Source organism: Saccostrea cucullata, unplaced genomic scaffold, assembly GCF_032062105.1.
Source record: "Saccostrea cucullata isolate Sc308-1 unplaced genomic scaffold, CSIRO_AGI_Scuc_v1 ctg820, whole genome shotgun sequence".
Lineage (NCBI taxonomy): Eukaryota > Metazoa > Mollusca > Bivalvia > Ostreida > Ostreidae > Saccostrea > Saccostrea cuccullata.
This window is the reverse complement of record NW_026919509.1, coordinates 10,052-27,125: the sequence shown is the minus strand read 5'-3', so window position 1 is coordinate 27,125 and position 17,074 is coordinate 10,052. Positions and strand designations below refer to the sequence as shown.

General features: G+C 34.8%; 3 protein-coding genes across 3 annotated transcripts; 1 reads left to right on the top strand and 2 right to left on the bottom strand.

Annotated features, from left to right (window-relative positions):
* Positions 1-79: 79 nt before the first annotated feature.
* Positions 80-9,633, bottom strand: LOC134232921 (mini-chromosome maintenance complex-binding protein-like). The gene is made up of 15 exons (XM_062714920.1): positions 9,536-9,633; positions 8,355-8,434; positions 7,970-8,152; positions 7,088-7,189; positions 6,736-6,919; positions 3,252-3,325; positions 2,985-3,085; positions 2,695-2,861; positions 2,313-2,436; positions 1,941-2,058; positions 1,599-1,764; positions 1,119-1,252; positions 593-757; positions 404-492; positions 80-297 (listed from the first exon to the last, which is right to left on the bottom strand). Exons 1-15 carry the CDS (start codon positions 9,591-9,593, stop codon positions 183-185), a joined length of 1,860 nt encoding a protein of 619 aa, XP_062570904.1. The 5' UTR covers positions 9,594-9,633; the 3' UTR covers positions 80-182.
* A 317-nt stretch (positions 9,634-9,950) lies between these two features.
* Positions 9,951-11,390, bottom strand: LOC134232852 (C-type lectin domain family 17, member A-like). Its single transcript, XM_062714830.1, has 5 exons — positions 11,264-11,390; positions 11,065-11,168; positions 10,646-10,736; positions 10,234-10,456; positions 9,951-10,015 (listed from the first exon to the last, which is right to left on the bottom strand). The coding sequence occupies exons 1-5, from the start codon at positions 11,313-11,315 to the stop codon at positions 9,985-9,987; spliced, it is 501 nt and encodes a 166-aa protein (XP_062570814.1). The 5' UTR covers positions 11,316-11,390; the 3' UTR covers positions 9,951-9,984.
* A 32-nt stretch (positions 11,391-11,422) lies between these two features.
* LOC134232843 (perlucin-like) lies at positions 11,423-13,811 on the top strand. Its single transcript, XM_062714820.1, has 5 exons — positions 11,423-11,435; positions 12,356-12,495; positions 12,647-12,746; positions 12,858-13,113; positions 13,687-13,811. The coding sequence occupies exons 1-5, from the start codon at positions 11,423-11,425 to the stop codon at positions 13,706-13,708; spliced, it is 531 nt and encodes a 176-aa protein (XP_062570804.1). The 3' UTR covers positions 13,709-13,811.
* Positions 13,812-17,074: the final 3,263 nt, after the last annotated feature.

Below are 17,074 nucleotides of genomic sequence, written 5' to 3'. Positions count from 1 at the left end.
TTTGAAAAATAGAGGTACTATTTGTAAACAAAATGTACAAAACTACATGTATATACATGCAAGAAGTAAATATTGTAAACAAAGTAATATACTTGTATATATAATATTGCATATGCCATTTTCCATTCCTGGAAATGTCCCTTTTCTCTCACAAACTCTAAACAACTGTCATAGACCCAGAATCACTGACTATTGTTCATCATTAGAATTCTCCTTTTCCTTTCCGACTCCATGGTTTTAGCTTTCTCCCATGTACTTTGTGTTGGGGCAGTTTCCATAGCACTCAATGATAACAACCTGTTAGTAAATGAGAAAGAAAATAGTAATTGATGAAACAGAGACCTAAATGACAAATTCAAGGCCATAGCAAAGGCTTGTAATAAATGTTTAAAAATATCTATACCTGACTAAATTTAGCAATGTGTGAAAGTCATCCACAGACATGGACTTTGGATCGGTCTTCCTTATTTCTACAAAGTCATCTTGTATTGACTGAAATGATAAAATTAAAATTAGCATCAACCTATATACTTCTAAGAAACTCTTAAATGCTAGCAGAGAGTCCTTACTTCTTCCTTATCATTTAGTTTACCTTTTGCATGGTGTCATCTATTGTGTATTCCAAAAGTTTACAGATGGTCAGATAGCTCCTCAGACGACCCAGAAACTCTGGGGTGAGAAGTACATCAAGCTGTGAGAAATGTCGCTGGAGATTTTCTACTTTACAGGCTGGGTTCATAGGCACCAGGCAATCACTCTGCAATGATAATTGTTTAATTATTCACAAGTGACAAATATTCATGATTTTGGACACATTGATTATTAATTTTAATTTTAAAATTCACAACAGACTGAAGAGTGGTGTGAAGGATCATTTTTCATGGATTTTATCAAACTTGCTTTTGGTTTACATCAACAATACAAAGAACAGTTCCAAACTGCAAAGTTTCATACAGTGAAAGTTACCCCAAAATTATGTAATTTCTATGTTCACATACAAGTTTAAGCAAGTTTACATGTAGAATAAGAACAATTCATAAGAGGGGGAGTGAAGTTCCAAAATTTGATTATTTTTGTGAGAGACATCTTGTAGAGGATGTTGCCTAATTGATACTTACTGGTAAGATAGACTTTGCTTCAGATAAAATCAGAACAGAAACATTGGACAAGAAATCTTGTCTATGGAAACGAAAATCATATTCCACCTTCTGCCAACTAATGAGGTTTCCAAGAGCTGTGATGTTTCTCACACCTGAGAAGATAAGAAAATACAGTTAACTATCTATTACTGGTACAACCAAATAATATTTGGATCTGATTTTTTAAATGTGCAGGAACATTGAAATCCTGCCTAAATACTGGCCTTTTTGAAATGAATGCATGAAGTACAAACTATGCCATGAATCATGAAATTACTACACAGATATTAGTGGAATATTACATCACATGTATTTGACAAGTTTGATTTATGCATTAGTTACTAAAACTAAATATTCTTGACTTTTAAAACAGTGTCAGATAAGGATCCTCATGAACCCCTTTCATGTTCTTAAACATTTTCAATTTCTTCAGCTTTTAAGTTTTACACTGTGACTGACCTACTGCCTCCAGCTGTCCTGGTTGTAGCTGTGTCTCGTCAATGATAAGGGAGGTGTCTGCAGACAGCTGTAACACCCCACTCTTCAGCCGGTTAGCTGTGTAGTCCTTCTCTGGACACAGCCTCAAGTTGTTCATGTTTTCAATGGACAAGGGAAGAAAGTGGCACTGTGAATTGTAAGATTACTTGAAAAACACTTCGAAAAAAATGATTTCCCCTCCCCTTTTATCCCTTATCAGATGTTCTTTAACTTGAAAGATTATTTTGAACATTTTTTTTCCAAAAAAAATTTCAAATATAAATATTAAATGCCCTTCTTTCTATCCAATCATCAAATTGCTACCTTAGTGGTAAGTGCTTCCATAAAAGTGTGTATTAGTTGTCCATACTCTTTAGTTGGGGGACAGTGGGTGATATTCAAACTAAACTTTCCTAAAGGCATCACATCAGCTCTTCCATACCTGAATGCAAAAAGTACATTTAAAATGAAATTGGAATCTTTAAGGGATTTTAAAAAGTCAATAGAGAAAGCTATAATAACCAATAAGGAACAAATTAAAATGCTATATTTTATATTAGAAATCTCAGAACCTTTGTTAATACCAGAATCGAATCCTTACTAAAAATTCTACCTAAACAGTATACTTTTCTGAAGATAACACAACTGTTATGTTATAATGGGAAAGAATAAGCAATAAATCAATGACTGTCTTACACAGAGGAGATCAAATGACACAGGAAGTACTCGGCTGCCAGAGAATCTCCCAGCATGACCTGCTCCAGGGCTGACAGGATCTGACGTCGTAACGTGAAGATCTCTGTCCTAAGGGAACTCACATCTGTAAAACCCATAGAAAAACATCATATCAATACTATTCACAACGGAATTACACAGAGTCACAGATATATATCATTTAGCTTAAACCTTAAATACATCTTTCCTATTTCTCTGCTTTAACCATATTTGAGAGAGAGATAATTTCTTTTCAATACTTTTGATGTGGTATTTTGTCTTTAAAAATTAACTATGCTAAAGTATAAAAATTCACATTCTTTTACAATGCACAAGAGCACGGCACATAAAGGATCCCCTTTACCTGACTCTAACTTGTCTTTCTCTGTGGATACATGGGGGTTATTGTGCTTCAGTTTGTGGTGAACCAGAGCGTGAAGTCTGGGCACCAGAGAAGGGGGCGGGGCATGTGCATCCTTCTCTTCCATGGGTTCCTCATAACCCTCTATACTGCTCTGTATGCCATCTGACCTGTTCCAACATAAAATCAAAAGAAATTACTTCACCACTAGTAAGTTAATTTTCTGTAAAAATTCTTTATATGAAATAAATGCTAGAATCATATATCTAATTCAAACTGCTTCTTATATGTACCTGTTTTCTTCATGGAAATGAGCCAATGATGGATCAACTGAAAGAACCCCTATAAATTCCACCATATCATTTACTGCAAATCCATCCATATCTTCATAAATCTGTAGATAGAATAGTATACACTGATAACACCCCTTTTATTTGCAATGTATATACAAATAACAAAATAAATGTTGAAAACATTGTTCATGCATCATCTTTCTACATTTTTAATATTTGATTAAACGAATGAAAGATTTTACTAAATAACATAAATCTTGGAAATACCTTCACTAAACATGGCATTCCTTTTTCTCCATGCAAAGGGAAATTTAGATCTGTATTATTTCTTGGCACTGATCCTATAATCAGAGAAAACCAAATATTATTATAAAACTAAACACTAGAGCCGAGCTCGTTGCAAAGCAACGAGTAGGTCTTCCGTCCTGTTTGACCGGAAGTAACTTTTATTAAAAAAAAAAAGAAAAGAAAAATGACGTCTCTAATGATTTAAATCTTCCAAATCTACGTTGATAATTGCAAAAGTAAGCAATTTTTGCTACTTCCTGTTCGACCGGAAGTGACGTCGACGGACGGAAAATTAAGTTTTATACTTTCAGTGACAAATATTTCCCAAAAACGTGTCAAAAACGGCAAAAATATGCATTTTCTGACTACTTCCGGTTTGGCCGGAAGTGACATAACAGGACGTATTTTGATGATCTCAATAGAATTTACTAAAGATTTTGAACAACTTTGCTTCTTTGATGTTTGACAAATTCTTAATATTTTTTGAGATATCTGAAAAAAAACTTTTGGCCCCTCTAGATCCCTTAATTTAGGGGTCAGTCCTTTTTCTGAGACATCATTAGAAAGATCTTGTAATTCTGCACAAATTTTGTTCTATATCTTTAGTGATGGAACGATTGTCGCCGACAATCGATTGTCGGTCGTTAGAAGCTCTTCGATGCTACTAATCGATTATAAAATAAATGTCGCCGACATCGCTAACAAAAAATAAAATTGTCATACTTTAATTTTATTACCAAATTTAAGCGCAAAGAGCATAAAAGTAGTGATGAACGTTGAAAACATGGAAGGATTCCGTGTCTTGTTGATACTTTTACCGCCATGATTAAATATGTGGTTAGACTAATACCAGGAAACGCTAATATTGCAAGGTTTTACTATACAAAGGAAAACATAATTAGTCTAGTCAATCTTTAAACGTAATCATTATCATAAATACAAGTCTAACTTCTGGATATTTACTTTTAAGACTTGCAATTTTATTATTTTAACTAATTAAAACTAATTTTAAGAAAAATATACATGTATTAAATGAAAGGTGGGACTAATATCAGTAAAATACCCATTGCATGGACTTTATAAAAAAAAAAAATAAATTCCCATTCTGTTTCAATAGTCTTATATAGTCCTATATTGTTTAAAGTAAACAAAATATTATTTTCCACTTTTTATAAAAGAAATTTAAATAACATTTTTGAATATTTTATGTAAGTAAATGTTTGTTTTTTTTTTGTAAAAGTCTGACAGAAATCTGAATAAGTTTCAACTTTTCTATATTAATTTTATTAAAGTTCAAAATTTCGATTATAATCGATTATTAATCGATTATGCCCAGCCGATTATTACCGATAATCGATTCTGATTTTTTTCCGATTCCCCATCACTATATATGTTTTAACAAAATATATTTAGTTTAGAAGATAAAAAGGAAAATATGTGTAAATTTTCGCTCTTTTAGGCGTTCTAATTTTTTACCCCTATATAGCGCCATTTTGAATACTGTAGATCACTAAATTTTCGCGACACCTTATTTTTGTGACATAGTTATTGACTCTTGATTAGCGAGACAAAATTTTCGCGAATTGTGGTTATTGCTCTATATATTCTTAAGGAATACTATTATACGCGAGAATTAAATTTTGGCGAGTACACTGTCTCGCGTAATTATGCGAAAATAAAGTTCTCGCGAATAAAAAGTGATTTACAGTAGAGAAATCGAGAAACAAAAACTGATGTGCACAACTTCAATACTTCTATTATCTAAAATAAGTAAAATGTCTGTTCCAGCCCTTGTGGTCTCTGAGCCTTTATCTGGAAATGAAAGCCTATAAATTTTCGTTTAAAGGGAAATAACTCAAAACTGGAAGTGAATTTTTGAAATAATAGACAATATTTTAATAGAGTTTAGCAACGTCTATAAACTCTGAAATTTTGAGCGAAATCTATTGAGAAATGAGTGAGATACGAGGCTTCAAAGTTGGCGTCTAGGAAGTAGAAGAAAAAAAAAGAATAACTAGAGCAAAGCTCGTTGCAAAGCAACGAGTAGGTCTTCCGTCATGTTTGACCGGAAGTGGCTTTCATTTTTAACAAAAATGAGAAATAACGTCCAAAAATTGTTTGATTCCTCTAAATCCATGTTAATTATTGCAAAAACAAGCCATTTTCTGTTACTTCCGGTTTGACCGGAAGTGACGACAACGGACGGAAAATTAATTTTAATGCTCCCAGAGACATGTGTAACCAAAAAACTTGTCAAGAACGGCAAAAATACGCGTTTTCCGACTACTTCCGGTTTGGCCGGAAGTGACGACGCCGGACGTATTTTGACGACTTCAATAGATTAAGCTTGACATTTTCAACAACTTTGCTTCTTTGACGCATCACAAATTCTCAATACTTTTTGAGATATAAAGGAAAAACTTTTGGCCCCACCAGGCCCCTGATTTAAGGGGCCAGCCCTTTTTTCGAGATGTCATTTGAAAGATCTTTAAATTCTAAACCATTTTTGTTCTACATGCTTTAACAAAATATTTCTAGGTAAAAAGTTATCGTTGAAAAGGTGCTTAAAATTTTGAAATTCTTGATAGGACTATTTTCGGGCCATAGCGAGCGTCGGCGCTTCGTACTTCCGGTAGTTGTGATATACTTAGTGCACTTCTCCAAAGGTTGCTCTAGCATCACTGAAAATTTCAAGCTTCTGTGTTCAGTGCTTTTTGAGAAAACTGCCGGACAAAGTGACCCTCTAAAAATCACTAAATCGCAGAAAACTCCGAACCGGAAGTGACGTCATCAAAATAAAAAAATATATGTCTAGATTTTTTGATGTATTATCAGACCTGAAAGTTTCATGAACATCGATCGAGCCGTTCTCGAGAAATCGCGCGTACAAAATCGGTAAGAAAAAAAAACAATAATAATAAAAATAGTGGAAAAGAAACCTAAGAAAAACAATAAGGTCTTCCGCTGAAGACGGAAGACCTTAATAATCTTTACCAACAGACTCAGTAGAAGGTCTTCCGTTGGAAACGGAAGACCTTAATAAAGTGTTTTCACCATTTGTGTAATTACATTGTGCACGAATCATAGAGAAAATTTGTTGGGAGTCCAAACTAACACAATGAACGAATCACCTTATATAAGTTCAGAATTACAAACCTGATGACAATTACTGTAGATTCCTTATTGTTCGCGAGTACTTTTTATCGCGAATGAGCTCTTCAACAGCAAATCGCGAGAATAAGAATTCGCGAATGGGCGGTTGATCAAGAGTTTTAACATAGATTTCAGCACCATAAAAATAAAGGCAAGTAATTTAATTTGGCGTGTTGTGCTTCATGCGAAATTATGCGATAATTAATTCCACGCTTATATTTAGGAATCTACAGTATTATAAATAATGGCTACAGATTAGATACTACATGTGCAATTGTTACAGAGGTTGTACAGGATTTGAGTTATTCACCTTCCCCACTATCTGGCCGTGGTCTTTTATTGGTGGTGTCCTCGGGTTTCCTCCCTGTCCCCTCAGACTCCTCCTCCATGTGAGTATCAGACCGAGGCTCCTCCTCCTCCAGTCCTCGCTTGGTCCTACCGGAGGACACAGAGGACGTGGGAAAACTCTTCTTCCCGGCTTTGTCTGAGTAACCGTTACAAAGTTAAGGAATCTTGTACTATAATCTGAATCCCACTGAGCTTGCTGGAATGAACTTTTCACAAACTTGAGAGTAATTTTACTAACTTATTGTGCATGCCATGGCTGCTAATGTGGAGACAGCATGCGGCTACAGCTAACTAATATTATTGCAAAAGGATATTGACTTGACCCATTCAGTTTCTCCTGGAATAGGGACACAGTACAGAGTCTGTCTCTCCATTGTAACATTTTTATCTGAATCCATGTTGATTTCTTGATGCTTCTACAAAGTAACATAAAAAGGTAAATCTTTTCTTTTACAATTCACAATCACATCATCCATAGCATTTTTTTTTTTTGCTCTGCTGAGTGACATTTACCATTTCTTTCTTTATTAGTATTCAATTTATTTTAACAAGATTGTCCTATTCTAAAGTATGGGAATTTTCATGGTCTAATATAGCTGCAGAATTGTAGCGTTATGGTTTTAAATGTTAGTCTTTGACCATAACGCTACAGATCCCGAAATGCTAAAAAAAGTGCAATTTAGGGCGCAAGATTTTTTGCGCAGTGTAACATTGGTTAATCATCTACCTTTATATATATATTTCATAATGGTCTCTAGAAGCGATAAACTCCCTTGAACTAGAATTAGCTGTAATCCCTCAGAAAATTCAAATCACCTGTAGAGGCGACTGTAAAGGGTTGTATAAAATATAAAAATTGGTTTAAGAATGTGTCTGGAACTAGGGAGTGAAAGGTAGATGATTTACCAAAGTTGGAAAGAGGAGACATAATCACAAACAGTGCGCAAAAAATTTTGCACCGTAAATTGCACATTTTTTGCATTACGAGAACTGTAGTTTTATGGTCAAAGACTTCACTAATATATACATATATGTATACTAATATATACATATATGTATAACCATAATGCTACAGTTCTGCAGCTAGGTCTAATATGTTTTGAATCATATTGAAACTTAATCTGCAGGCCTTTTTCTGTAAATGCCTGACAAAAAAATATTTCTTAAATAAAATATGTAGTGTGTATATTACATACAGCACATTCTGCTATATCCTTGTATTTCCCCGACTTCATGGAGGTAGCCTTTGTATTGACATCTGACACTTCATACTCCCCCATGTAGAACTCTGGGTCAAACATGTCCTGGACCATACACCGGTATCGCACCAAGGAATTGGGCAGGAGACAGTGAAGAGGTGTGTCATTTAAACTGGGTATCTGAAACATCAAAACAGGTATGAATATTTAAATCTGCTTTTTAAATAATTGTCGGGGGGTGGGGGGTGGGGGGGTGTTTGGTTAAAGTTTGTTCAGTTGTTGTACTTTATTAAACATTTAAAATAGAAAATATAACATTCACCAATCTTAAATAATTCTCACCTTCAAGGTCTAACCAAAATCGTCTTAAAATTAATCTTACCCATAGGCGAGCGGTTTCTGAGTTTGTTTTGCTATGAAAGTATTCTTGGACCTTTTCAGAACTTGCTGATCCATGCTTGTCTACAATAAACAAAATCATTTAATAATGGAATGTTTATGAATAACTTCAGAATAAGTGGTCTTGAGTCTTGACAAACATCTATCATTTTCACATTTACTCACACTTTACAGATCTAAGCACATGCAAGCTGCAACACTTATTAGTCAGGTCCGGCACGATCTCTTGATTAAGCTATATAGCTTTATTAAGCTATTCAGAATAGCTTTATTAAGCTATTTCATTACACTTTTTCCAAAATGTGTTATTTTCTCAGCGTGTACAAAAAGTGTACTGATAATATTCTACTTTGAAGTTCAAAGCACAGGGGCATCTTATCCACTCTGTTCTCTACTTCACATATAAAAATACACAAGGGAAGAATCGAAAGTAGCACACGATTTTTAAAAAAAGTCAAAAAACAACTTACTTGAGAAAAGTTACACAAATCCTGAAAGAAACTAGCGCAAATAATGTCCTAGTGCTTATCCAGGCTAAAATATTCCAGATATATCCATCGAAAATAGCTTTTATCCAACTAAAACCCCAGCTTTCTGCACAGTGTGAAACTCTTCGCCCAAGAAAAGATAACTCACCCGGATGACAATAGGGTAGGACCCGAGGCCTTCCGAGTGCCATTGGAAGACTTCGGGTACTACTCTATTGTCATCCGGGTGAGTTATCTTTTCTTGGGCGAAGAGTTTCACACTGTGCAGAAAGCTGGGGTTTTAGTTGGATAAAGCTATTTTCGATGGATATATCTGGAATATTTTAGCCTGGATAAGTTCTAGGACATTATTTACGCTAGTTCCTTTCAGGATTTGTGTAACTTTTCTCAAGTAAGTTTTTTGACTTTTTTTAAAAATCGTGTGCTACTTTCGATTCTTCCCTTGTGTATTTTTATATGTGAAGTATATATATACAGAAATCAGTCACTAAATTGCGTTTCCTTGTGAGACTTTGTACTCAAAGTTCTATAAGTTTTGGGGCTATTGATGGCATTAAAGCTATAAAGCTGAATCAAGCGATTGGACGTGCCATATAGTGTGCACATGTGCGACTTTAAACACACGTCCGTAGGTGCTGCTGATTTCTAATAAAATAATCATCAAAATGACGCCTACCATAAATACTCTGAACGATTCCTAAAGGGTTAGTTGTCCAATCTTCAACGCCAGGCATGGTTATCCTTTTCCTTCTGATGTTTACAAAGAGATGAATTATGGCGGGAAATGACAGAGTCACGTGGGCGCTAGATAAGTCGTTCTTTTGATTTTCTTATTCATAACGCAAAAGAGCGTCAATCGAATGGGGAGAAGATTTACCAAACGGCAACGCGTCATTCAAAAATGCCGTTTGACAAAAATACTAACCACAACAGAGTTAGATCAAGTCTAATCACTATCACTTTAAAAATGGTAAAAATTTAATATTATTATATCATTTTTCGATAAAAAATGATAATTTATGTTATTTCCCGAGAGAGAAAAAAAGACACCAGTGCTGGCTTGTCATACAATGCTTTATTTTTCTTATATGTCTTGAATGAAATCCTCTGTATACAGCAGCAATTTTATCCAATAATTGCCTCTCCAAAGTTTAAACTGAAAATTACATAAAAAATTGATAATTAATATTTTAAGAAGTTAATAAAATTCAATCTGGTAAAACTTTTAACTCAGTTATTTTTGAATATAGAGAGAGAAACTTATTAATTATTGAAAAATGTATACATTGTTGAAATTCTTAAATATTTTTCCAAAAAATTAATCTTCCTTAATAATATATTGAAAAAATATATCAAAATCTAACAACCACGTACTTTATTTCGCAGATAAGGTGTTGTTTCCGGTCACATACGAAGTCTCCAAAGAAGTACTGACCACCGTGAAACAGCCCCCCGCAGTCCTCCCGGGCGAAATAATTGGGGTTACCCCCTCCCCATTTGAGGTAAGTGGCCTGTGTGTGGGTTAGGCTCCACATCCATGTACCCTGGTCTGCTGCGTCGTTTAGGTCAATCCAAAAGTCCTTGACATCGAAAGAACCTACATGTATAGGCTATATGTAAATAACTGGATCACGTATTCTTGAATATTAATAATAATTCAATACACTAATTAGCATCGTACGCCATTTTCAAATTTAGAGATAAAAAATGAGAATAAGATAATACATTTGGTAGTAGTATATACATGTATCAAATGTGTATTTACATGTATATTTGAAGATAATACCTTCGATTTCATGAATTTTCTGTATCAGAAAATTGTGTTCATTTTCTGTTTCTATGGTAACAAGGTGAGCACCAATCACTTTACAGAAAGTCTAGAAAGATTAGTACACTCTTTAAAATACAAGTATTCTGAGATATATTTTATAAGAAAAAATTGTACATTTTGGAGTCTCAAAGGCTATGATAATAACCTGCGTTATAATGTTGGTAATCTAAACGTGTTCAATTAACGTTAACTCGGTGTACATGTAATAATTACTCGATTAGAGAAAGTAATTAACTTTATTTTTGAAAGTACATTGGGGTATGAACCAAAATATTGACTATAATGTCGATGAATTTGAGTTTTACAGGCCTTGCTCTTTAGGGAATCAAAAACATAAAGGAGTGTGTAATTTTGTAATATTGTGTAAAACCGACAATAGACTCCGGCCAGCTGAGATGATGGTGTAGGAACTTGTAACAGGAACCGTGATGTTTGATGAATCCATCAGGACAGACTTCTATAGATTCTGTGACCTGGACTACAAGACAACAATTATATAGGCTCACACAACGCATGCCTAAGGCTGGAGAGAGAGAGAGAGAGAGAGAGAGAGAATTTTTTTTGTTTACTAACTTGAAAATAAGTAGAGAAAAAGTCCCAATAAATCACATTTGTTCATTGTCATCGGTAAGTGAATTATTCCCCATATAGTTTCTTATCTAATAGTCTATGATAAGGAAAGGAGAGTGTATAATTTCATACACTAATGCAATAAAAGCCGCTTTGATAAACATGTTACTTCTATGTAAGTACATTTCCATAGTTTTTTAAAATTCTTTTTATAAATAAAATCAAAATTTTGTTAACACTTGTTCTATCAAAAATTGACCTAACGTCTTCAACAGTTGTGGAATAATACTAATATATCCTCTATGTATGGCAAGAGGAAAAGATGAATTAAGACAGCCCTAGCTTTACAAATGTCATCTTCGCTAGAAGCCAAAGGATTCTGATACGCTACTCCCCTCATAAATGAGAGAAGCGTATCAGAAATCCTTGGCTAGCGAAGATGTATAAATGTTAACCGATTTTTATGCGCCCAGATCGATAGATCCGGGGCGTATATTGTTTTTGTCCTGTCTGTCTGTCTATTTGTCTGCAAAGTTTAACCTTCGCCATAACTTTTGAAAGATTAAGACTTCACATTTAGTATGCATACTCCACTAATTAAGCTCTTTCAAATGACACCAAGGTCAATGACCTTGTGACCTTGACTGTGACCCATATGCTAAAAATAGCTTTTTGTCTGCAAACTTAATTTAACCTTCGCCATATATATACTTCTGAACTATGAAAGATATTAGAGACTTCATATTTGGTATGCATACTCCACTAATCAAGCTCTTTCAAATGACATCAAGTTCAATGACTGTGACGTTGACTGTGGCCTGTATGCTAAATAAAGCTTTCTTGTAACTTCGCCATAACTTTTAAACCACAGAAGATAGACACTGCATATTTGAATTGCATTCTCCACTAATCAAGTTCTTTCAAATAAAACCAAAGTCAATGACCTTGTGACCTTGACTGTGATCTATATGCTAAAAATACTAAAAAGTAGCTTTTTCGAACTTTGCTGCCGCCGGGCGCATAGTGTTTCACAAACACATCTTGATTCTGCTTGGATTTTGTAATACATTGCTCGTTTTTGTCGATTTCTTTTAGGTATTGCAATACATGTAGCTCTAGCATTCGTAATATCGTGTCAAGGCCAACCGAATTGTCAGCTGGGATCAAACACTTATACTTTTCACCAGTCATGCTACAAATTTGTGCATGAACATTTCAGTTGGCCAGAAGCTATCGTAAGTATATACTAGTTTGAAAACCCAGAGTACCAATTGAACAAGGTGTGCAATGTAGTGTGCCCTATCGATGGCAATTAATACAATGTAAATGTATGTTGTTTGTTACATTCACCTACAGAAAATACACATACAAATCCTGATTTTGTAGACGTACTGTGCAACACTTGGAGGCGAACTTGTTCGAATCGAGTCAGCCGCAGAGCACAACTTTTTGATTCAAGTAGCAAATCAATTAAAAGCAAATGACAGTAAGAACAATTAAGGAACAACAACCTGTCTTCATTATTCAAATTATTTAAATTTTGAAGCGTATTTAGCATTTTTTTCAGTGAATTGAAATTGACTATTTTTTTTGTTAGCCTCTTTCGATGTAAAGGAGTACTGGATTAACCTGTCAGACGCCCTTGTACAGGGAGAGTGGATGTGGATGGGAAACACAAGACTGAACGCACCGCAGGACTCCCCCAACAACGAGCTGGCTACGTACGTGAAGTGGGGTCCACATCAACCAGACGACCACCCTAACGAGGACTGCGCGGGACTGTGGGCTGAGGGTGGATTTCTGTACGGGGACTGGCCGTGTAGTGCACTACTGCACGCCATTTGTGAGGACAGGTAACGTGACGAAAAAGAGGTAGATACTTTCTGCCTTAAGGGCAGACTATAACGTTCCTCAAATGTCTGTTTTTCTATATTTTTGTAATGTATGAAAAATATTCAGAAATTTTAGGTACATTCTGATTTCTATTTCTAATCGTCTTAAAAAAATTGAAACACCAAAAAATTTGATTTAAAAAAAATAAGTTTAAGGATTATCTAAACACACTACCCTCTGATATCTTGCACAAATGTCTGGTAAGGTACCTCAATTTTTTGTGAGTAAACATATTAAAGTAGCAATACTTCAATGACAAAACCTTGGAAAAAATTATATATTATTGAGGAACGTATCAGCTGTCCGTAACATTCTATCATTCTTATGAACAGTGTAGGGATCAACTCCTTTTATGAGAAAAAATCATATACGTAATGTATATAATCATGTATTTTTAATGTCCTCATACAAAAAGAAAAAAAAAACACTTTGCAATTAACAAAGATGACCTACATATAGAGAAAAAGGTTAGAAAAGGTTTCATCTGAGCATTGCTATAATTTATTTATTATTTCTTCATTTCTTCTTTTCAGTCTGGGTCTAATAGAGGATTGAACATAACACAGTAAAAACTATGGACATATTTTATGTACATACTAACATAATAAAGTTCTAATGATTGAGACAGTCGAAGATACCCTTCACTAATTCCCTATTCTTTATACCCGCACTTTCGAAAGAAAGTTCGGGTATATTGCTGTTACTCATGTCCGTCCGTCCGTCCGTCCGTCTGTCACACTTTTCTTCCCTGAACTCCTCCTACATTTTTCACAGTAGCTTAATCATCCTTTGGGAGATGGTTAGGGGTGTCATGTAGATGTGCAGTAAGTTTTCGGAATTTTGATTTTGCCCCGGGGGATCAAATGGGGGTCGAAAAATGACGTTTTTTATACAAAAAGCCCCTTCTTCCCTGAACTCCTTCTACATTTTACTCAGCAGCCTAATCATCTTTTGAGAGATGGTTGGTGGTGTCATGTAGATGTGCAGTAAGGTTTCGGAATTTTGATTTTGCCCCGGGGGATCAAATGGGGGTCGAAAAATGACGTTTTTTATACAAAAAGCCCCTTCTTCCCTGAACTCCTTCTACATTTTACTCAGCAGCCTTATCATCTTTTGAGAGATGGTTGGTGGTGTCATGTAGATGTGCAGTAAGGTTTCGGAATTTTGATTTTGCCCCAGGGGATCAAATGGGGGTCAAAAAATGACGTTTTTTATACAAAAAGCCCCTTCTTCCCTGAACTCCTTCTATATTTTACTCAGCAGCCTAATCATCTTTTGAGAGATGGTTGGTGGTGTCATGTAGATGTGCAGTAAGGTTTCGGAATTTTGATTTTGCCCCGGGGGATCAAATGGGGGTCGAAAAATGACGTTTTTTATACAAAAAGCCCCTTCTTCCCTGAACTCCTTCTACATTTTACTCAGAAGCCTTATCATCTTTTAAGAGATGGTTGGTGGTGTCATGTAGATGTGCAGTAAGGTTTCGGAATTTTCATTTTGCCCGGGGGGTGGGGGGGATGGGGATCAAATCGAGGTAGAATTTTTATATATATATTTTTTTTTTTACATATATTTGACATGTTTAATCACCCTGCTTTCAAGAACTTCCCTAATATCTTATGCTGCAATAGCTTTAAACCATGATCATTTAGAAAATGATTGGTTTGTTTTGTGTATGTGTAAAATGGTTTCAAAATTTGAATTTTCATATGGATGGCAAAAAGGGGCTGGAAAAATATGGCACCTCCCTAACCCTGGTGGTCATGATTTGTACAAACTTGAATCTACACCTCTTGAGAATATTTCCATATTAATCATGCTCTTGGTGTTCCTGAAAAGAAGAACTTTAAAGATGTGTTTCCTTTTATTCCTGAATAAAACTTTGATCCCTAATTGTGGCCTGACCCTAACCTGAGGTGATGATTTGAAAAACTAGAAATATGTCTATAGGACAGATGTGTATTACTAATGGTACATTAAACAAGAGGCCCATGGGCCACATCGCTCACCTGAGTACTGAAGCTAAGAAAAAGTAGAAATTGCTTTATTATTGAAAAGTTAAAATCCAAAAGTAATCCCATGATCAATCATGGATTTGCTTTTCTTCAAAGAATTTTCCCATATATTTCTATGTAAAACTTTGGTCGGCCATTTTGGCCCCGCCCTACCCACTGGGGTCATGATTTGTATAAATTTGAATCTACACTACCTGAAGATGCTTCCATATAAATATGATGAATTATGGATTTGTCATTCTTGAGAAGAAGATTTTTAAGGAATTTTCCCATAAATTTCTATGTAAAACTTTGGTCGGCCTTTTTGGCCCCGCCCTACCCCCAGGGTCATGATTTGAACAAACTTGAATCTTCACTACCTGAGGATGCTTCCATATAAATTTGATGAATTATGGCTTTGTCATTCTTGAGAAGAAGATTTTTAAAGAATTTTCCTATGTATTTCTATGTAAAACTTTGGTCAGCCATTTTGGCCCTGCCCTACCCCCGGGGGTCATGATTTGAACAAACTTGAATCTACACTATCTGAGGATGTTACTCCATAAGTTTCATCTTTCCTGGCACAGTGGTTCTTGAGAAGAAGATTATTAAAGAATTTTCCAATATATTTCTATATAAAACTTTGGTCGGCCATTTTGGCCCTGCCCTACCCCCGGGGGTCATGATTTGAACAAATTTGAATCTACACTACCTGAGGATGTTAACCCATAAGTTTCATCTTTCCTGGCACAGTGGTTCTTGAGAAGAAGATTTTTAAAACATGCCACCAAATTTTCATTAATTCCCAATTATCTCCCCTTGAATGAGGGCATGGCCCTTCATTTGAAAAAACTTGAATCCCCTTCACCCAAGGATGCTTTGTGGCAAGTTTGGTTGAAATGGCCCAGTGGTTCTTGAGAAGAAGTCGAAAAGGTGAAAAGTTTACAGACAGCTAGACAGACAGACAGACAGACGCCGGACAAAATATGATCAGAAAAGCTCACTTGAGCCTTCGGCTCAGGTGAGCTAAAAACTAAAAACTAAAATTTGTATTTGTGTATAAAGTTTGATGAAAATATCTTAAATAGTTTTTTTTTCAGAATTGAAACTAAAATATAAATAAATTGGATATAGATAATAAATTCTCATCAAATTATGTATAAGTGCATGTTAAACATAAAAATGTCTTAAATTATTTCTTAAAAACTAAGCAAAATACATATTAAAGAGGAGGGAGGTCAAGGTCACAGGAATGTGCAAGATGAAGTTTTTGATGCAGCTGAATAGCTCTCACTAATACATATTAGCTTATTATGTTTGATAAAAATATCTTGAATGATTTAATGAAACTGAGCTTAACACTTTGTTTTAAGAAAAGAGAAGTCAAAGGAAAGGTTGTGGTCAAAATGTTGTTCTAGCTGAAAAGCTTACATCAGTGTGAATTTACTATTATCATATGAATTTTGATAAAAATATAATTAATGGTTTATTTGAAACTTAGATAAACACATATTTTAAAAAGTGAGGTCAAGGTCAAAAGAAAATTCAAGGTCAAAATAAGTTAATGCAATAATCTCATCAGTATGTATTAGCATATGAAGTTTGATTAATATATCTTGAACTGTTTATTCAAAACTGATCTAGTCTAAGACAGTGAGGTCAAGATCACAGGAAATGTCAAGGTAAAAAAGAGTGAAGCATTGTAAAGCTTTAATTGCTTACATCAGTATGTATCATCATGTGAAGTTTCATTACACAACTTGAATCATTATGGTTTCTCTAAAATAAAGCTAAACACTAATTTTAAGAAAAGTTAAGTAAAGGTCAAAGGAAAGTAAAGGTAAACAAGATGTGTTTGTGAAACACTATGCGCCCGGCGGAAACAAAGTTCAAAATCTATTTTTAGCATATTGGTCACAGTCAAGGTCAC

What these genes read in the sequence shown, in the direction of transcription:
- LOC134232843 (XM_062714820.1), top strand. An exon ending in TCAGTTGGCCAGAAGCTATC is followed by an intron (nt 12,496 to 12,646) that starts GTAAGTATATAC and finishes CTGATTTTGTAG; the next exon opens with ACGTACTGTGCAACACTTGG. An exon ending in CACGCCATTTGTGAGGACAG is followed by an intron (nt 13,114 to 13,686) that starts GTAACGTGACGA and finishes TCTTCTTTTCAG; the next exon opens with TCTGGGTCTAATAGAGGATT.
- LOC134232921 (XM_062714920.1), bottom strand. Translation starts at nt 9,593, where the DNA reads ATGCCTGGCGTTGAAGATTGGACAACTAACCCTTTAGGAATCGTTCAG. An exon ending in AATCGTTCAGAGTATTTATG is followed by an intron (nt 8,435 to 9,535) that starts GTAGGCGTCATT and finishes TGTTTATTGTAG; the next exon opens with ACAAGCATGGATCAGCAAGT. An exon ending in AGGATATAGCAGAATGTGCT is followed by an intron (nt 7,190 to 7,969) that starts GTATGTAATATA and finishes GTTACTTTGTAG; the next exon opens with AAGCATCAAGAAATCAACAT.
- LOC134232852 (XM_062714830.1), bottom strand. Translation starts at nt 11,315, where the DNA reads ATGACAATGAACAAATGTGATTTATTGGGACTTTTTCTCTACTTATTT. An exon ending in GAAAATTCATGAAATCGAAG is followed by an intron (nt 10,457 to 10,645) that starts GTATTATCTTCA and finishes CTATACATGTAG; the next exon opens with GTTCTTTCGATGTCAAGGAC. An exon ending in CACCTTATCTGCGAAATAAA is followed by an intron (nt 10,016 to 10,233) that starts GTACGTGGTTGT and finishes TGTAATTTTCAG; the next exon opens with TTTAAACTTTGGAGAGGCAA.